The 21455-nt window shown below is 44.6% G+C and overlaps 2 protein-coding genes across 2 annotated transcripts in view; both read left to right on the top strand.

Annotated features, from left to right (window-relative positions):
• Window positions 1-1343: 1343 nt before the first annotated feature.
• Window positions 1344-5745, top strand: prrg2 (proline rich Gla (G-carboxyglutamic acid) 2). Its single transcript, XM_079520152.1, has 7 exons — window positions 1344-1750; window positions 2120-2219; window positions 2520-2686; window positions 4011-4044; window positions 4683-4815; window positions 5066-5209; window positions 5335-5745. Exons 2-7 carry the CDS (start codon window positions 2135-2137, stop codon window positions 5375-5377), a joined length of 606 nt encoding a protein of 201 aa, XP_079376278.1. The 5' UTR covers window positions 1344-1750; window positions 2120-2134; the 3' UTR covers window positions 5378-5745.
• A 1530-nt stretch (window positions 5746-7275) lies between these two features.
• prr12b (proline rich 12b) overlaps window positions 7276-21455 on the top strand; it is a gene marked incomplete at both ends in the record, with an annotated part of 33572 nt that continues 19392 nt past the window's right edge. The window contains 4 exons of the mRNA XM_079520713.1: window positions 7276-7358; window positions 17427-17584; window positions 18462-18620; window positions 19118-21375. Of these exons, the coding sequence (XP_079376839.1) occupies window positions 7276-7358; window positions 17427-17584; window positions 18462-18620; window positions 19118-21375 (2658 nt within the window). The remainder of the gene's footprint in view (window positions 7359-17426; window positions 17585-18461; window positions 18621-19117; window positions 21376-21455) is intronic.

Raw genomic sequence — 21455 nt, 5'->3', positions numbered from 1 at the left:
ACGTCATACAGAGGGAAAAATGAAGAATTATCTGTCTTTCACTCAATTTAATCAATGAACATCATCATAACCATCACTGTCATATCAATATCAATTATTCAGTATTCATCATCTTCATCATTATCATCACATAATCGATCAGTTTAATTTAATCTTCCTCTTCCTTCTGATTGCTACAGGTTTGTAGCTTGCACATTTCTGTGCACTTTAATTTGTTGGCAAGGCAGGAGCAGTCTGAAAGCTTGCAGGTCCGTACACAAGTTCCAGCACAGCCATTTGTGCTGGTGGCCCCCGCATCCAGTCTAAAATCAGCATAGCTATAAGAATAAGAGATGTCATATGTCATATTGCTGAGGTTTTCAAAAACCATCGCAAACGAGTTGGGCTCGTCAACTAGTGGTCTGTTTGCAATGAATCCAATGTTAAATAGGCCAGCATTGGATTCATTGCAAACAGACCACTAGGGGGCGAGCCCAAATTGTTTGCGATGGTTTTTGAAAACATTATGCCCATACCTAACATCATGCCAAATATCTAAAACTTGTCACCAAGTGCATAATTGTTATGATTTTTTATGTATTAATCCCAGTTTATAGGCATTTTAAGCTTACTGAGGCCACCGTGGACGCCATCTTGAAAATGATGCCTTTCCAGAAGTTATTTTCACCCAAAATTTTAATATGTTATTTAGCATACCCAATACTAATAGAATCCATTGGAAAATATATTTTATCAATTATTTTGGGGTTTTTTTACATATTAAATCCCAGCTTTATAGGCATTTTGCAGCTATTGTGGACGCAATCTTGAAAATGATGCCTTTCCAGACGTTATTTTTTCCTAATTCTTTAGTATGTTATTTAGCACACCCAATACTAATAGAATCCATTGAAAAATCTCTTTTATCAATTATTATGGTTTTTAACCATATACTGGCCCATTTGATATTAGATTCATTGCAAACAGACCACTAGGGGGCGAGCCCGACTTGTTTGCGATGGTTTTTGAAAACCTTATACCCATACCTAACATCATACCAAAAATCCAAAACTTGTCACCAAGTGCACGATCTTGTTGATTTTGGACGAATTCAGACCCATCTACACAGCAACTCTGTCATTTCTTGACCGTTTCGGACGCGGGGCGGCTCGTCGGAACCGGGCCGGCACCCTGGGCGTGTTCCTGTGGGTCCGGAAGTTTCGGGGACCACTGCACCACTCAATTGACACGGGTGTGATTTTTTTGGCCTAATAGTTTTCAGATCCCCCCCCCCCCATACACACACACGATTCTTAATTAGTGTTGTTCTTGGTCTTACTAGCTGCACACAGTGGTAAAGGAGGCTGAAACAACAGCCAAAAAAAGAACACGCACATCCATGCAAGTGCCTACGGCAGTGGCACGCACACGCACGCGCGCACACTCACACGGAAACTCCCTCATGTCGAGTCTGCCTCCGGCAGTCAGGTATGCTGTCAAACAGGTATGTGATGTGACGAAGACTCGGACGGAGTATTTATGGGAAACAAACAGGTTAGCATATGGACGCGAACGCGATCATGCAACTTCTAGCTGCTTGGACCCTGTGAGAAAAGGTTAGAATTTGTGCTAAATTATAATCTACAAAGATCTACATCTACTTGGAACACAGTCTGAAGACATCAAGAAAGAAAGAAAGAAAGAAAGAAAGGAATAACTTGGTAGCCTATTTACTCTCCAAGTTTGTTAGCGCTAAGCAAACTCCAATCAGGTAAGTGGGAAGAAACGTTGGAAAACGCCCCGGATTCACTAACCTAGGCCTATGCTTAAATGTAATCGTTTAAAATCAAATGTATACTAATGTGCCTGAACAGGCAGAGCTGATCTCACATAATGGGTTCTTCAGAGGGAGGGTTTATTAATTACAGGTAGCCTACTTTAAAAAAAACAGATTAGATAGAAAGTTGTTATAACTATTCACCACCAGGTGGTGACTAAACCCCGTGATCTGTGTGTGTGTCACAGCACAGAAAGGCTTGATCGTGTGTTGTGCAACATAATTATAAAGGTAGTGAAAATGGGAATTTTAGTTTAATTAAACCATACCCCCCCCCCCCCCATACCCCCCTTTCTTTTGTAGTTTTTGCTTATAGCAATGCCAGGTTCAGCAGAGATATGTTTAGCCATGCTATCCTTGCTCCACCTGGCTTGGGCAAGAGTTGTCTACAACCACAATGAAGGTAAACATGACTACGTGTGTGTGTGTGTGTGTGTGTGTGTGTGTGTGTGTGTGTGTGTGTGTGTGTGTGTGTGTGTGTGTGTGTGTGTGGTGCGCATGCATGTGCGCTGCTAGGTGAGATTATTGCCTAATGTAATCGTTTAAATTAAATTATCAGATTAATACAGTACATGAGCAAGATAAAGTCAGTTATTGGTTTTGATATGTTTTCAGTTAACCGCCCAGCTCTACCCGAGCCTATTTATCTTTCTGTGTGTCTATTTGTCTAACGTTCTCTTCTCTGTGCTTGTGGTGGTTCCAGTGTTCCTTGGGGATAGGCCAGCTGCATCCTTCCTGTCGCGCTCGCTGCTCTACAATAGCTGGGACTTTGAGCTGGTCAGAACCGACAACCTGGAGAGGGAGTGTATAGAAGAGATATGCAGCTATGAAGAGGCCAGGGAGGTGTTTGAGGACGAGACACAGGCACTGGTAATGGAGACGTTATACAGTAAAAAACAGTTTTAACCCTGGCAATGCGTGTCACATTGTGGTGTGCTTTGAGCTTGTAGAATTGCTATTTTGGAAATGTAATTGGGCTTAAAGCTGCTATAATTGATATATTTCTTTGTTAAAATACATGTTAATAGCTCTATATTCTGAGCAGTCATTGAGTGTTTGTTCTGTAACGGGAGTCTCCCTGTCTCTCCAGCTCTTTAATAAACAGAAACCGGTTGGGATGCCAATTTAATCCACTCAGGAGAGAGACCTCGTACAGCATACAGGATACACAAGTACAATTTCCAGTGTGTTTTTTACTAAAGAGCTGGAGCGATGGGGACTGTTACTGAACAAACACCTATGTTTTTACTAACCACCGTTTTGGTATTGACCTTATCACCTAAAACTGGAATATTAAGGCCTTTAGGTGCCTGGGGTGTCCGTACTCCCAGGGCAGCCAGGGGAGTGCTCCATACATACATTCTGTCACCAGTGGGCCTTTGCACGTGGAGGGAAAATCTCTTTTGCCAGTTTTCAAGCTGGAATCACCGACCAGGCAAGGGCCAGGGCAGGGGCCTACCCCCGAGTCCCCTGCCCGGGGAAGAGTGCCACCTGACGGCCAGGGGGGTGCAGCTCCTCCCCCCTGGAAGTCCCTCTTGACACAGAACCGTTCACCTTTTCGCTCTGACACCTCTGTTTTTCGGCCGTAGCTTGCCCGGTGAGTGACCCATGGGCCCGAAATTAGTGTAAAGTCCATTCATGTTGTGTAGAGAGAGAGAGAGATAACAATTTCAGCTCTGTATTTTCAGGGGTAAGACGTTCTGACGTTTGATTTAGGCTTCACTTTCAGTGATTTAGGCTTCACTTGATCTTGTTTCAAAGAACAATTGAGCAATCTGATTTCTAAATCTGACTGGTCAGCCATCTCTGATGGTGGTACCTAGCCAAAACTGGTTTCAAAGTCAAATTATTTTCTTACACTACACAGTAAAATCCTCAGTGTTAATTTATCTATTTGTTACTCAGAGTGTACAAATGTAACCAAATGGACCCAGTACATTTGTACACTTTTTGAGTTAAATCAAGGCTCAGGGTTTGACAGTGTAGGCCTACATAAAAAGTGACTCTTGGGCTAGAAGGCTCCTCAATTGAAGCCAGATGCCAGTAGCACATTTTTCACTGAGGAAATAGGCCCATTTTTAGAGTAGGTGTGTGTTGGAGAGGTTGTATGAAGTTCATGCAGAAGTGATTCTTATAAGGTTCCAATTTGAAACAGAGATAGGCCATTAACTCCTCTCTTGCTTCCATTTTCCAGGATATATGGTGGCAGTCATATGTAAACAGTCATGGTAAGAGACTTATCAATCATGGATACAATAAACATCCTACAAACATGGAAACATATCACAGTCGTTAACCACTTTGTATACATTTTTGGGGAATGTCATAGTCACAAAATTTACAACAATTGTACATTTATAACAATTGAATATTGCTTTCTGTACAATAATTTATGACCCAAATTATGCTGTAATATGATAACATCTCTTTAGTTAAAGCAGTTAAAATATGAAATTCAGGTATACACTATTGACTGAGATCTACAGCTGGAATGTGTCTGGATTAAAGATGCGTTTTAAATTTTACATGCAAAATATACATTCCAACATCATTCACCGTTAAGGGAAGGTATTTTCATATTGCAGCATGTCAACTGGAGATACGTATAGTCAAATGATGTGATGATCCATCTAATTTTGGTAATGAAGATTTGAGTACAGCCACACCACATATGTTGGCAACTAATTAAACAATTTGAAACTGTTTAGCTGACTGACAGGTGTTAGCATATTAGGGAGGCTAGTCGATTAGTGAGGGAACTGATTATATTGAATGATTAGATCAGGGGCTCCCAAACTTTTTCTGGATTGAATGACTGAACAGTGCATGGCTGAATTAATACAAGCGAATGCTGCTTCTTCTGTAGAGTCGACGCAAAGAGTGGATGTGTCGGGCCTGGTGGCAGGAATCATAGCTATTCTGGTGTCCGCTGTCATTGCTGCGGTTCTTGGATTATACTTCTACAAAGCCAAGAAAAGTGGGGGCAGAACATCAGCTAGGTGAGCGTACATTAATTAGGAGTACTGGTAGTGAATGTTTTGTGATGATGCTCAGCACTTCTGTACCTGAGCCTGTCAAATATGATTTAGTCTGCTTACTCTGCTCAGCTGACCAGATCAACATTCCTTACATTTTATGCAGTATGCAGAATTTGCACTGTATTTCATACATTTATTTGATTGAGTGTATTTGCACTATTCTTTTCTTCTACTGATTATTATTATCCTGTCGTGGTGTGTCATGGTGCAGTGCTCCAGTGAGACTGGCTATGGACGGGCGTCCATCCCCAGAATCCATACCCCTCCATCAGATCGCAGCCCCAGGTTTACCCTCATACAATGAGGCTGTGAACCGCAGTGGAGTGCATGACGCACCTCCACCCCCTTACTCTGGGTACGTACTGTGTGTCATGTATGTGCATACATGGTGTACTGGAGAGACTGATTACAATTCCTGTGGGAATATCCTAACACTCTGAGGCTCAAAGCTCACTAAACTTTCTCTTTCTTCTGCCACAGGGGGGCGCCATCGGAGCCTCCTGATCCTGCAGAAGAGGAATGATAAGAGTGCTGGAGTGTTTTTTTGTTTTTTTATGTTGCATTGGTATTGACAATTTTACTGAAGTTTTGTTTTTAGAATATGAAGTGATTTTAGAATATTTATAAGTAAGATTTTGTGAAAATCCTAATTAGATGATTTTATCTGGTACAGTGGTACCATCCTCGACCGGAGTCTTCTGTTGTGATATTTTTATTCAGGGATGATATAGCCCAACTGTGGAGCTGTATGGAAGAAATGCTTGACACTTTTGAAATTCATATAACCATCAACTGATAACAATATAAACATACACATGTATGTAATGTATGCTTCCTTTCAATGGGATTCATGTTTATGTTTCATGTTGAATTCTCAAATTAAAGACTTGGTTCACTGAATTAACAAATGATTCCTTCATAGTCCAAAACTCATAGACTTAAATAAAAAGTGTGTGTGTGTGTGTGTAGGGGGGAGGGGGGGGGGGGTAATATTTAATGCATGCATACAGATGTTTTTCATAAGTGAGCTATTACTCATGACAAGGGCTACTAACATAAGTCATAAGCATGTTTGTTTCTCTTTTGAATTGGTCGATGGTTACATTTTCACTGTATTTGTATGTATATAATGCCTCCTGTACGCCAGACTAGAAGACTGATCCGCACTATGCCTTGCCATGACAAATTGTGTGTGCGTGTGTTTGACATCAAGAGTGGGAGTAGCAGACAGAGTGTGTGTGTGTGTGTGTGTGTGTGTGTGTGTGTGTGTGTGTGTGTGTGTGTGTGTGTGTGTGTGTGTGTGTGTGTGTGTGTGTGTGTGTGTGTGTGTGTGTGTGTGTGTGTGTGTGTCCGAGGGGAGGGCGAGGGAGAGGGAGTGTGCGAACGAACGAACGAACGCGCGAGCCAGCCAGCCTAGTCATTCGCTCTTAAAAATGGCGTCTTGTGAACAAAATGACCGAAAATAGCTCTAGTAGGGCCTCCGCGGTGAGAGGCTCACATCAGGACTGCTGCTGCACATCGACCGCTGACCGCATTCCCTTGTCTCTGATCCGCTCATTATGCCCCCACAACAGGATATATAGCAATAAATACACTGTCAATTAGACTATTAGTCATTATAATATTATAGTACTATATCCTACCTTTCCCACTTTTAAATAAATAAATAAAATAAAAATAGTTGTAAATAGAATATGGATACATTTATATATTAACCCAGCTTTTTAGATTTTAGCCTTTCTTCTGTCAATAATAATAATAACTGCAAGCATGTATCAAATGTAACTCTTAGAATACAAATGTAATCAAATTGGTCTATTTGGTTACATTTTGTACATTCTCAGTTAAATTAAACCCTGAGGATTTTTACTGTGTCAAATGCAGGGGCTGTGCTATGGCGTTGAATGCTCGCTGGAATGTGTGTGTTAGCATCTAATATATTTGATCCCGCAGACGGCTTTACTTCTCCACCATCAGCTGAACCAGAGCCTCTGCCTAGGAAGACAATAGACATTGAAATATATAGGGGGCTGAGGGAGGAGGGAGGTGGAGAGGGAGGGGAGAGGGGTGGAGAGGAAGAAACCGGATTTTTGTGGTGGTGGTGGTTGGTGTGACCCCCTCCCTATCCACCCCTCCTCTCTCTGTATCCTCCATCTCCCCCTCCTCCTCCCGCCCTCCCCTCCATTCCTCTCCCCCTCCTCCGCGCTGGTCCCAGTCTTGAGGACTTCATGCTCGTGAAACGGGAGAAATAAACAGAACCCAGATAGAGGAGAGGAGAGAGGGAGAAGGAAAAAAGAGAGAGACAGAGAGGGAGTGATAGCGTGCGGAGAGAACCCAAGACGTATCCTCCTCCCTCCCCTCCCCCCTCTCACTATCTCTCCATCTTCATCCCCCTCTCTCTTATAGTCTGTTTCTTTTTTAATGGATAGAAATTATCCCGGTACAGGATTCGGTGATTTGGGCGCTGGAACGGGATGGAGTTACGAGAGATCGGCGAAAGCAAGGTAAGCAATTAAGGCAGCCCCTATTTATACCCAGTCGTACGGAGGTGTCGCGTGCCGAAACGCAACAGATCTACAAGCTCTCGTTGTCTTGTAGATCTGTTCTTTTCGGCTAGCGACACAGTGAGCTCTGGTAGCCATGCATGTGCAGCTGTGGTCTGCATAACTGGATGCATAGACTCGCTACTGTATACAATATGCTTTGCTCTAACAATGCCCATGCCGATAGTAAGGCAATGCAATGGCAATGCAATCCGCGCTCAGCTATCTCTCTCTGCATTCGCGTGTAGTCCAAGTCCAACACACAGGGGCTAGGGTTAACATTGTTTGCAAGCTCAGCCAGGTATAGCCTAAGCCATGCATATTGTCATTAGCAGGGAAGAGGGAAGGGGGTGTCTCTCTCTCTCTCTCTCTCTCTGGAACATGCGAGGAGGAATGCGATCGCATGGATAGGCTACTGAAGAAGAGAAGAGATAGACCGAGACACAAGAAGGAGAGAGGGAGAGACGAGGGGCGAAAAGAAGAAGAGGGGGGATGGGTTTTAGTGGGTGCCCCTATTGAGCTGTATATATATGATCAAGAAAAAAATATTGCACACTGGGAGAAATTCCTCTATGGTCGCTCTCTCTCTCTCCCTCTCTCTCTCTCCACCTTTTGTCTGCTTCAGTCTGTGCTGTGTGATCGTTGCTTGCAGCAGAGCAGAAGGTTGTGCTGTTGGTAGAGCTGCTTCCTAATTACCTCCACAAATCAAATACATGTTTGGCGATGCGATGCACAGAGGACCTACTGCACTATACTGTATAGATCAGCAACATCCTGGCTTTATTATGAGGGAAACATACTGGCCATGTATTGCGTTTTTTCCCTTGAATTATTTTTTGGTGCATTCGATTTCTTTGTCAACATAAAGGAAAACAAATGGCAATTTAACAAGACTCGTGTTAACATGACGTAGTTTTCGAAATGTTTATATGTATTATTTCTACTAATAATTTAGTCAATTCATAAAATCAAATACAAACAATAGTGGACATTGTCCACAGACTACAGTCAGATAAATCACACGCACAACACAACATAATGCAGACAGAAAAGCAGCAGTTTGCACGACTTGAATGATGAACGGGTTGTTGCTGCTGTGTGTGGACTGTGGATCAATGGATGTGATCAGCCCTCCGTTACCTCAGTTAACATGACGATGGCACTTAGTGACACGTGTGAGTGTGACCGAGGAACACCTCGGTGTCACCACGAACAACAACACGAACACGCACGCGCGCGCACACACACACACACACACACACACACTTTACCACCACGCAACACCACTGTAGTGTACAACACTATTACACTACACGAAAGTGTAGTGTAGTAGCACAAGCTGTCGCTTGTCGACAAATACCAGATTTACAAGCGACGCGTTGTTAGCTTGCAGATCTGTTCTTGTCGACAGGCGACACCGTCGTACCGCCGACCGTATCACCTGACAGCTCTGTGATATTGACATAGTTGATGATAGGCTGCCCCCCGTTTCATTCACTGTTAGCATTAGCTAGCCTAACCCTAGCCAACGGCTGGCAGTGTTTTTGTATTATTTATTTTAAACCTCCCATATGTGATTCAGCACATTGACTTGCAGTAGACTTCACTACTTCAGTTATGGTCACCGCGAACGGACTTCTTTAAAATGTGTATTATAGTGTAGTGTTAGTAGTGCTAAACATGACATTATCAAACAGGCTAATTAGATAGTGAAGAGGGACTGAGGGGAGGGAAGGGCCTTAGCGTAAATGCTAAACGTGCAACTTAGCATACAGCTAACCCGACTCGAGTCCTGCTAGCCACGTTAGAGTGTGTGTGTGTGTGTGTGTATGTGTTGCAGTGCGGAGCGCGCGCCGCGCGGGCATATAAGGCATATTAGCTGCACTTCAAAGGCACCCGCCGCGGCTACACATTAAGTAGTCGCCTTGACAACCAAATCAATCTTCTCTTGGTACGGTTCAGAGACTGAGAGAGAGAGAGAGAGAGCTCGGGCTGCAGCTATCACTACGATCACAGGCAGAAAGAAGTGCCCCCCCTCTCTCTCTCTCTCTCTCTCTCTCTCTCACACACACACACACACACACACACGTGCACGGTGCACTTGCTTCAATTTCACTAAAACGCCTTTCTGATTGAAAAGATGTGAGTGCAGTGACTGTGAGAGTGGGTAACAAACTGTGCAGATTATTGTTCTGTGTGCATAATATTTTCTCCCTTTATAATAGCCTACTATGCTCTCCAGTATTAATTAAGGGACATACATACTGGATATTTTAAAGCTCATCACATATTGAAGCTCATCATACTATAGCATCCTGTCCCTGTAGAGGTGTGGTAGGACGGTGAACAAGGGGAAATAGAATAAACATTACAAACAATTCTATTTATTGGTGAGCAGTGCAGTGAGCACTATACTGGGCCACTCTTGATGCTGGCTGCATCTTCTTCACACCTAAACGTTTAACCATTTTCACACAACCATATTTTGAGCAGGATATTTGCAGGTGAAATCCCCCTCACCGATTTTCATAGCAGATCTATGAACTGCTCATAGTGCTTTGCCATGTGATGCATTTCAGATCTAGGGCATAAGTGGTTAGACTTGAGAAACAAACAAATATTTGGTTTGACAGTAAAAAACAAGTTTTATTATTCATTAATTAATCGAAATCAGCACTCTCAGGCTGCTGTTGTTTATTAGACCTTGAAACATTCCACTCATAAAATAATAAAGATGACTTGTGACTTTGGCTGTACCTGAAATCTATTCACTACTCCCTTGAGTAGAGTGTTCTATCATGTATAGAGTACTATATAGTGCGTAGTGGTTTATATGTAGAGAACTATGTTAAAGTATAAGTGAGAAACCAGTACAAGTGAGAAAATCACACAACTGAGCGGTGCAACTATACATTTATTTATAGGTACTGTAGGCCTACTGTATACTGTACTTTGAGAAAGGACAGAGTTACCGTGTCTTTGAGAAAGGACAGAGTTACCGTGAGGGGGCCATCCAGAATTCCAGACCAAAGTGAAAAAATTAATACATAAAAAAATAAAACAATGACGAACGGGAGGTCGACCCGCCAAACGATGGCCGTCAATCGTCACCGCAGCCTGATGGCGCGTTTCGTCCCAGGGGGGGTGGGGAGGGGGGCGTTCATTTCGTCTCCCTTGGGGGAGCCTGGCCCCGGCATCCTGCGCCGGAAGGTCCCCCCTGTTCTGAGTTTCTCACTTGCACTGGTTTTTCACTTAACATATATACAGAGTGTATATATATATATATTGACGAGTGATGTCAGACACAGCCTTCGACAAATACCATTGTCTCACAAAAGCTGTACTTGTCAGTTTGCAAAGGCAAACACACTGCAATATATGTAATGCATTTAAACTTGTAGCACTGCGTGTGTACTCACCCAATTAATTCCTAAGACTTAAGTGAGGTATTGTCCTTTAGTTTTATATCCATTTGAAAGTTCTGGCAGAAAACGTGTCTTAACTAAAATATTGCCACTTTTCCACAAGATTCACATGGACAACATTCTCTGTCAGCGACGAGGCCGGACCTGAAATGACTGCTGGACTTAAAATATGAAAACTTCCTTTGGAACATTGGAACAATGTTTTGGAAGCACAAAAGCATGGGGCACACAATTGACAGGTGTATTGCGATTGGTGTGGGGTAATTGATCACACCTCCCAAAGGACATTTGATATGTCAGTATTTTTTATCCCACGATTTTGCAACCCATATTTTCACCCAGTGTCAATTATCTAATGTGCTACACTTCCTCTGCCAACCTGGGGGGGCAGTGGACTGGCCTCATGCTTCCTTCTATGCATGAGGAGTCCAAGCTGCTTCTTTTCATCTGACAGGGGAGAGTTTCCCCGGCCGGACGTAGCACGTGGAAGGAACACGTTATTCCAAAAAGTTCCTTTCCCATCCATCAGGCGCCCCAGCTGGCCAGGGGAGGTAGTTTAGAGACCAGGATTACTGCATGTTTTTTGTGAGGGTACCTACCCTATAGGGGACACGGGGGGAACATGCAAAATCCACACAGAAAGGCCCCTTCGCCAACCCCGCCTCGGGTATGGGCACTGATGACGCAGAGGAGAGAACACGCCCCCAGCTCCCACAGCGTCCCCAGCTGGAATCGAACCCAGGACCTTCTAGCTGTGAGGTGACAGCACTATCGACTGTTCCACCGTGCCCCCTAAAAAAATTTTCTTAACAGGCCCGAAAATTAAGATTTTACCCCTCGTGCCAAAGCGCCAGTGCTCGGCCAGCAGTCTGCTGTCACCCAGGCTGATATGTTGATCTGACCCCCCATTCCAAAGCGCCAGTGCCCGCCCAGCAGTTTGCTGTCACGCAGGCGGATGTGTGCACGCGACCTCGCCCTTTAGGGCAAGGCCGCTTCTCGCCCTCGGGCGTCTTACTGGTACTAAATACACGTTTTCTGCCAGAACTTTCAAATGGATATGAAACTAGTCTCCAAAATGACTCCAAGTCTTAGGAATTAATTATTGGGTACACTACACACGCAGTGCTACAAGTTTAAATGCAGACGAGTTCAGTCTGCTAACTGTGCACGCATAGGACCGATCTATGGCTGTGTATTTGGAATACATGAAATGTATGTAAGATCACAGACATTCTAGGGCTAACAAGTTAACAAAGGTCCATCGATCGGCATGCATACCTTCTCAATAGACCAGGGCCGTCTATTTGCTGAATAGCATATCGTTTTTTAATTCATATTATTGATTTGATTTTAAAACATGTTTTAAATGTTTCATGTAATCATCGAGCCATAATTAATTGCTCGTTTAGCACAAAGAAAGATGTGATGATGGCCAGTAGCTGTTCAAAATCAATTGGGGTTGGGGAAAATGTATATTTATATTATAAATAGGGATACCATTGTTAATGTGGTTACCTTTTGTCCAGCTATGTCTCAACCAATTTGACCACTCCCCTCAGTTGTCATGTTGGAGCCAACTTGTATAAGCCACCAGTTGTTTTATGGCTCAAGTCCAAAGTCAAGGACATCTCCAAGAGCAGAGGCACACATTTGATGGATGTTGTTGGTGATGTCATGCTTTGTTTGTGCAAATAGCAGATCCCTTTAATGCAACACGCAGAACAAATTGAATCTGCTTTGGAATGGCAAATTATATATTTGTGGATTTCACTGCCAGTGCATAACAAGATAACACAATTCCCCTTACTCTTAAACTAGCCTATGTTAGATGGAGCTTCACTCAGTTTAAGATTTTATTCTCACAAATGTGTTACTCCCATGATCATAATTTCAGCAAGCTTTGTATCAGTAACGTTATCACCTTTAAAGAATAATTATATCGCAAAAAACACATGAATGCAGTCACACGCCACACGCACACATTCTATCTTAACTTTGTAATATTACAGAATATGGGTAGGCGCCAAAATGTTCCCTCCTGTTTCAGAGACAGTAATGGATGTTTACTAATACAGACGGAACTGTCATAGGGTATAGGGATAATAATTTCAAAGCTCAAATCCAGAAGCATTTCCCTTTTAAGGGGTTATTTACAGGCAATATATATGCATGATGCCAAAAGGTTTAAGCTTCAATGCAGTAGACTTGTGTGTTTGCATGTGCCTGTGTGTGTGTGTGTGTGTGTGTGTGTGTGTGTGTGTGTGTGTGTGTGTGTGTGTGTGTGTGTGTGTGTGTGTGCGTGCGTGCGTGCGTGCGTGCGTGCGTGCCTGCCTGCCTGCCTGCCTGCCTGCCTGCCTGCGTGCGTGCATGTCAATTGTGTATGTGGTGTGTAACAGAGAGAAAATTATTATATCATTATTTGTCAGCCAGCCTGCCATATACAGTGCTGTACAGTCACTCCAACCGGCATGTTATAAAGAAATAACATTTCTCAGTGTTACATCAAGCATCACTACACAATGATACGCTAATACATTGATTAATTATATTCACCTATGAGTCAATGTCTTCCAGCAGCACTCATTCCTCACAAAATAATGTTGTTTACCCAGCCTCTAGCATCCTGAACCAGATTGCTTGACTGTGCTTATGATCTACGTGGCAGGAGTGATACGAGAACCCCATTCTGAAATGTGCTAATAATGCCAGGTTCAGTATTCTAATTAACTAGCAATGTTTCTTAAAACACACACACACACACACACACACACACACACAAAACCCACCTGTTAAGATCCATCAAGTGAACAAAGCTTCAGTATTGGAGCAGTAGTTAATAACCAATTACCGGAACCTCCCCTCCTAATTAGAGCCTGCTTTCAGTTGTGAGGACTGCAGTGCAATCCTGTGACAGAAGGATAGAAAGACAGAATGGGGAGATTTAGGTCAAAAAAGGATGGTGTGTGCTGCCGATAGCAAGAACATATAGGCAACGAAAGGGCAGGTAAAACAGTGGAGAAAAGAATTGAATGACTAATTGGATCTAGAGACTGAAGGTCGATTATCATTTTTTCCCCCTGTCCTCCTTCATCACTTTGAGAAAAGAGGCGAGGAGGAGAGGGCGCACGAGAAGGAAGCGAGGAAAGGAGACGTTATAAACAGTGGGAACTGTGGTGAGGAACAACAAGCTGGGGAAAAGCTTCACTGGTTGAGGAACAAGGTAGAAGTGCGAGGCGGGGAGGGGGGCGAAGAGAAACGACGAAACCCAGAGATGAGAGATGAAAAGGGGAGCGGAGTAGCTGGTGTGTGTTCTCTGTGAATTTGCATTGCAGCAGTAGAAAAGATCAGCCCTGAACAAGGGACCTTACATTGATTCATTTCAACAAATCGGTGTGACTCTCAGTGGATTTGGTGTCATCGTAACCTTCTCATCTTAGTTCTGAAATCTCTGTCCACATGGCATTTGAGCGCATCGGTCAGGCACAAGGAGCTGACAGTGCCTCCCTATTGCCATGGATTATTGTCTCACCCAAAACCACACCGCTTACAATTACAGCCTACAGTGAACTCTAGACCGGACACAGTGAGATGACTGCTAACCTCCGAGATAAGACGCAAAGCGAATACCATCATCACTCTGTGTGCTACTACATTACTGTACATTACTACAAATGTGTAGTTATTTCTTTTTTTATTATTATTTTTTTTCAAATTATTTTGCAGGCTTTGTATGCAAGAAAAAAATGATGACCTGCAGCACAGGCCATCAGCCACATTTGATGGCAGGGCTTGTGGTCTAGCCATATGTGGCACATGCACAACGGAGCCCAACAGCATGTTGTTTTGGTCCTCACTCTCCCTGCAACTGCTACTGCAGGTGTGTTCACTGCAGTCAAATGGTGAAAAAATAATGAAATGGAAAAGAAAACGCTGTCTGGTGCATTTGAAAACGCACCAGGAAACGTGACTATGTAAAAACACCAATAACTGAACTTGTGTTCACAAGTTATCCAAGAAATATAAGATAGCTGATGAGGGCAAAGTCCTGTCAAGACAGTTGTTAAAGCATGAAAACAGTACTGTGTGTGTGTGTGTGTGTGTGTGTGTGTGTGTGTGTGTGTGTGTGTGTGTGTGTGTGTGTGTGTGTGTGTGTGTGTGTGTTTGTACATGTGAGAATGAGCGAGAGAGAGAGAGAGTGAGACTCATGAAGACACTGTAAAATGTATTCTCTGTAGAGTCTGCCAGCGTAGTCAGAAATGGGGTACACTGTCTCACTCATTCAGAGCACACGCACGCATGACGCACGTACGCAGGGTCGCAGGCACACATGCACCCCATCCACATGCATTGCACACACATGCACGCGTGCATACACAGACACACACACACAGGAAAAGGCTGAGTCAGAGCGGCACACGCTAACAGTGCTGTGACTAAACTTAGCCTAGCTGCCGTGGTGGAGGAGATGGTGAACATTAATCTCCCTCTATGCCTTTATCTAGAAGAACGTGTGGGGCCTCACCTTGCACCTATGATGTCAAGACAAACCAGTAATGGACACAGGTTGCCTGCCACATGCATCTATGCAAAGCTGTTCTGTGCATCAGTAAAAAGGTCTTGCATTATGCAATTTGATTGGTTGTGTATAGGATGTGAACTCAACTTTGCTGCAGATCCAAAGTATATATTACAATCAGCCTTGTATAGAATCAACACGATTAAACATTATTATGGACACCAAGTACATCAAAGAGAAAGATGTAGCATATAGTGTCTGTGGGGAAAGCCGCAGAACAATATCAATGGAATATGAGTTAATTGAATTTAGTCAAAGAAATGAAATAATTCAACTAGACAGACAATGCTTATTTTGTAATGGTATAGCAGTGATTTATAATGGTTTAATACGGTTTGTAAAGGTTTGGTATCAGATTTTATGAAGCTAGAAGATATTGCAGGTGTAATGGCCACAGTCAGGCAATAGTGGAAGTTTAAAGAACATTTGCGGAACATTATCGGGTGGAAATCTCATAGATAAGTCCCAAACTGTAACTTTTCAGGATTTAAATAAAAAAATAGCAAAATAGCTGATCTACTACAAGCTCAAAGCTTGTCAATCAGCTACTTTTGCTAGTAGGGAGTTAATTTATGAAAAACTAAAAACAAAACAGTTTAAATACACCTAAATTAATTTAAATGTTCCATGGCTTATGGCACACCCCATCACTGGAGAATGATTATTTATTGTCTACTCAGGCTTTGACCTTAAATTCTGCATCTTGATACGTCATGGTATGGAGGATTTTTAAGATAATGTTTGGGTATTTCTTCTTCATTTTCATAGAGAGAATGAGAGAGGTGATAGCATGCAGCGCAGTGCCCAAGTTAGCTGTGTGAAGGATTCTTTCTTATTTTTGTATTTTATTTTTTAGCACTTACTAAAGGTAAGCCACCGGGTTGCCTTACGTTAATATCTACTCTTTCAATTTAGATTGCACTCTTCATATATACTTACACTACAGTATGCATAGTGCTGATTGGAATATAACATCACCACATCCTCATTATTTGGTCCAGTGTGTGCTGAAGTAAACAAATCCCCTTATCAATGTGTATGACTTAGAGTGTTAATGTACTGTATTCTTTGATACTTAGATTGTAGAACAACGTTCTAATCTATTCTGAAGTGGATGATAAAACACAGTGGTGCTGCAGGATTCTCTTACACCTGTTCTTCCATGATGGACAGACATCTTAGCTGCTAGCTCAGTTTGCATTACCATTTTGTTTGATGTTTTCCTGAAATCATATTACACTGATGGCGTATTATTTCACTTGCCTGGAATCTCCATATTTATATAGTATTATGGAAGTGAATGCTTTGAAGATGATTGGTTTGATGTACCTGTATATGAATACATATTTGTTGTAGGCCTACATATGTCTGAATCTGCCCGCATAATTTTTTTAATTAATTCTTTCAGCTAGATTTAATCAGTGACTCGCTTTTAATATTGAACTCTTCCTTAGTATTTTTTATTCCAAACTAATGGACCCTTCACGCTTGTATTATGAGTGCAGTATACCATATTTGTACAGCATACTAAATTGTTAAAGAGTGGTATATTGTAAAGCACACCAGCAAGTCAAAATCTCAAGGCACCGTCACACCTGTATTCATAGCGAAAATAACCAATCTGCAAGCTCTCAATGTGTCATGATATGACACATTGGATTGCTAAAATGCGACAAATCCGGATGCAAATGCAGAGAATTGAGATTGCATTGAAGATCACCCAAACCACTGTGATACCATGTTAAATCTGCCATTTGTCTCCGATACGTTTTATATAATGTGTGACAGTAGGGGATACTGCTGAAATTCATGGCTTTGACAATGCAAATCAGCAAAGAACTCAGAGTGAAATCCAAAGTACAGCTAGCAGCCTTTTGGCCATAAATGAAACTAAAACTAAAAACCTCTGTCTGTCTGTCTGTCTGTCTGTCTGTCTGTCTGTCTGTCTGTCTGTCTGTCTGTCTGTCTGTCTGTCTGTCTGTCTGTCTGTCTGTCTGTCTGTCTGTCTGTCTGACCATCCGTCCTCAGCCTGGTGTATGGGAGTTCCAGGTCCTCCCACCCAGACGCAGAGCTTCTCCACCGCCAGGCGTATGGCACACCCCACCCCCTGCAGGGATATGCAACCAATCACCACCCAGGAAGCTCTGGACAGGGTGGGGCATGGGGAGCAGCTGGGCGGAGTCTTGGTAAGGCTTTCTAAGGTTGTGTTGTGGCCCTGGCAATATCAGTTCTGATTCAAAAATTGTTGCTTGGTAACAGTAGTTATTAGTCTGCCAGCAAGCACTCCCTCTAAAAGGAGAATTTCATTCCAGAGCTCAATAAGCTTATATATCATAGGGCTATTATATTGCAGACAAATATTAATACATACCAGAACATAGACCACTGTTTTGACCAGGAGTACATTCCCGGCCATTAAAATGAATGTTAAAAAAAAGAAAAAAAAATGAATGTGAAAGTACAAGTTTGTACAATTTATAAAAAATATAGTGTAGTTATGAATGTACAAATATTGTATACATTTTTAAATAGCCAAGCACTTTTCATGGTTAGATTGACTAGGTGTAATAAAATAATGTATTTGCTAAATTACAAGGTGTAACAAGTAAATATGAATTCAAAAATGCATCCTTTTTGCATGATGTGCAGCTGTAACAAGCCAACATACTGTTGCCGTTTTAATCGAATATGTTCTTCTTTTCAAAAGACCCACGCTTTGCATGGTTTAATGGTATGCCAGAAATACTTTGGTTTTTCAAACATGCATGCATTGTGTACATTGTATGCTTTTGACTTTTCTTCTTATTTAACTGTAGCGCATGAAAGTGTGTTCTCATGCTACTGGCCAATACCCTCTTAAACCCTATATAATACTACACAAACTACACTCCCCCCAGGGACACCATATGGTCCCTTATGTTTTCCCTATACACCAAATCTCTTTGCGAAAATAGCCGATCTGCAGTGCATTGTGAGCTTGTATAGCTGCTGGTGGATATTGTATGTTGTTGAGTAAAGTCTATCTGGTTTTCTTGTGTCTCCCGTCCCGTCATGTCCCTGCAGGATTGTCTGGGCTGTTTGACACAGGCCTCCACCATGCCAGTCCCTCAGGCCCTGACCCATCCGTCATGAATCTGATTTCTGCACTTGAGTCCCGTGGTCCTCAGCCTCAGTCTGCCTCCTCCCTCCTCTCCCAGTTTCGCACACCATCTTGGCAGACCGGTGAGTGTACCTGTTAAGGTGGAAATTCCAATTTACTTACTTTACTTACTTAAATAGATACCGTAATCCGTAATAAATAAAAATACGTAAAAACAGATATGGCTGTACTTACTTGTCTGGCACGAGAGATAAAATTTACAATTTAGGCATTTAGCAGACGCTCTTATCCAGAGCGACTTACAATAAGCAAGCTAATCACATCCATACAGTAGAATGCAACGAAAAACAGTGCCTCTGGAATTTAGGATCACAGGTAAACCATGCAAGATCAGTCTAAACATACTATCAAAATGATAATATTAACATTGTGGTCAAGAAAAACAAGGCTAAGTAACAAAAACATGAGAACAAATGACCAAGGTACATGGTCGTCATATCTTGGTCAGTCGCTAGCATCAATCAAGCAATTGAGGTCATTAGTCATTCGTTTTAAATTCACTATATGATGTCATTTTATGACGCCTTCCCTACCTCCTTTCCCTTTCTGTGTCCTATAGCAATGCACACGCCAGCCCCAGCTGAGCTCTTCATCTCGGGAGCCCTCCCTGGCTCAGGCTCCTTCCCATCATCCTCTGCCCTCTCTGCCTACCAGCACCCTGCTTCCTTCTCTGGACGTTCATTCACTCCCTCGCTTTCCCTCCAGGACACGCCCACTTTCAGCCCGACGTCCAATGGCCTGCTCTCGCCCCACGACCCTTTGCTCCACATCAAGACTCCCTCCCAGTCTAGCCTGGGCTTCGACCGCCTGCTCTCGTCACAGAGTGCAGCCGCTGCGTACCGCAGCGTGCAGGACCCCACGGGACCACCCCAGTCGCAAGTCCCCACCAGCTCTGCCAGTCGTCACCTGCCCCCTCCCCAGTTTAATTTGCTGTCCTCCCAACTCCAGGACCAGTCCTCCCAACTCTATAACGCCTCCATGTTTTCGCCCACGCCGGCCCCACCGCCCCCGGCCCCTCCTCAGCCCCAGTCCCAGGCTCCCCAGGAGAGGGCCATCCCCCGCCAGGACAGTGTGATCAAGCACTACCAACGCTCCTCACCGGCCCCATCGCAGCTGTCCTCGCCATCGCCGCACCCCCTGCAGCACTACCTCAGCTGTGGGGGAGTGTCAGGCTACCAGCAAATAGCCACACACCACCGGCATGGAGGACTATCTTGTAGCCCCCTGGGGGAGCAAAGCCCTTCCTCTGATCCGAAGCCCTCTCCGCGGGCCGAGCCACAGCCCTACCGGCCCACTATCCAGACGCCCTACACCTCCTCCACCACCTCCTCTGCCCCCTCCTCTTCGGTGTCCAAGGGAGCTAAGAGTTCCAGCTCCAGCAGCGGCTACTCCTCCTCTGGCTCAGCCTCCTCCTCCTCCCGCACCCCTCACACCCCACCCTCAGCCTCATCTGCCTCCTCCTCCACCTCTTCCTCCTCCGCTAATTCTAACGCCACCACTGGGTCATCATCAGCGCCCTCTCGGCAGCAACCGCCACCCCAGTCGGTACCCCCACCACCGCCACCTCCTCCAGTGGTGTCCTCAACCCCCGTCCAACAGCCCACTCCCAAAACTTGCATGTCCAGCTATGGCTCTCCTGTCACCAACGTCAAGTCCAACGCAGGCCTACCAGGCCAGACCCCTCCCCAGCAGCAGCAGCAGCAGGCCCAGTCCTACTCACCCAACCAGCCTCCCTCCTCACACATGTCCCAACCTTATGGGGGCTTCAGTTCACCACAGGCCCAGGACCTGAGCTCCGGAAATGCAGGCACTGCGGGGAAGGGCTATGGAAACATGGGGGCAGGGGGGCGCTCCTTCTCTGCAGAAGTGGTTTACGGGACGGACTCGAGTTTTGGCTCACTGCCTGCGTCTCTTGGAGGGGCAGGTAGTCCTTCCTTGGGATATGGAGGCACTGGAGGGTCAGCTGGAAGTGGGGCTGGCCCAGGACCCGGGTCAGCTGGCGCTGGAGCCGTGTCCGCAGGATCTGGAGGCGGGGCTGCCAGCGTTGGTAACGGGGGCAGCAGTTCATACCACCTGCCTGACTCCAGCCCTTCCCCGTCCAGCAACTCTGCCATCATTCGACCTGGGTTGCACTCTCCTGCACCTGCCCGCCCTGCACAGTCCCCTGGAGGTGCAGGGGGGAACAAATACCTCTCCTCTGCCTTCATGTCCTCACCACAAGGTTACCCTGATGCCCGGACAACCCAGAACCAGTCCTACCACCCCACGCCACCCAAGCAAAAATCAGAAACCGACATGCTGGGAGTTGAACGCTCGCAAGATGAAGAAGAGGATGACGATGACGATTTTCTGATCCAGCACTTACTGCATGCCCAGAGCCCAGCTCCCCACCCGTCCCAGCACCACCCACAGCCACCCCCTGGGCAACCGTCCCAGTCTCTCCCTCAGGCCAGGGACGGCGGTGCCAAGGGCCTGGCCTATGACATGAACAAGGTGTCCGAGGAGCGCTATCACCTTCAGAGTGTTATCCGCACCAACAGTGCCACCAACAGCACAGCTCCTGGTGCTGGTTTGGACAGTCAGCTGGAGATGTCTCTGAAGAAACAGCAACAACAACAGGCCAAGGCTGAACGATCCATGTCAGGGTCAGGCAGTGGTGGGGGAAGAGGGGGAACGGACTCTCTCTCACACCCCCATCCACACACCGCACACCCCCACCAACAACAGCATGACTCCCTTGGGTCGGTGGTCCACTACGGGAGGGGAGATCCCTACGCACAGCAATCACACTCACAACACCCGCTTCACGCCTCACACGTGCCCACGCACGCTCAGCAACATGCCCAGCACTCACAGCACTCGCAACATGCCCAGCACTCCCAGCACTCCCAACATTC

The sequence above is a fragment of the Electrona antarctica genome, assembly GCF_951216825.1.
Source record: "Electrona antarctica genome assembly, chromosome: 14".
Lineage (NCBI taxonomy): Eukaryota > Metazoa > Chordata > Actinopteri > Myctophiformes > Myctophidae > Electrona > Electrona antarctica.
This window is presented reverse-complemented; position numbering and strand designations above follow the sequence as displayed.

What these genes read in the sequence shown, in the direction of transcription:
- prrg2 (XM_079520152.1), top strand. Translation starts at nt 2,135, where the DNA reads ATGCCAGGTTCAGCAGAGATATGTTTAGCCATGCTATCCTTGCTCCAC. An exon ending in AGGACGAGACACAGGCACTG is followed by an intron (nt 2,687 to 4,010) that starts GTAATGGAGACG and finishes TCCATTTTCCAG; the next exon opens with GATATATGGTGGCAGTCATA. An exon ending in GGGGGCAGAACATCAGCTAG is followed by an intron (nt 4,816 to 5,065) that starts GTGAGCGTACAT and finishes GTCATGGTGCAG; the next exon opens with TGCTCCAGTGAGACTGGCTA.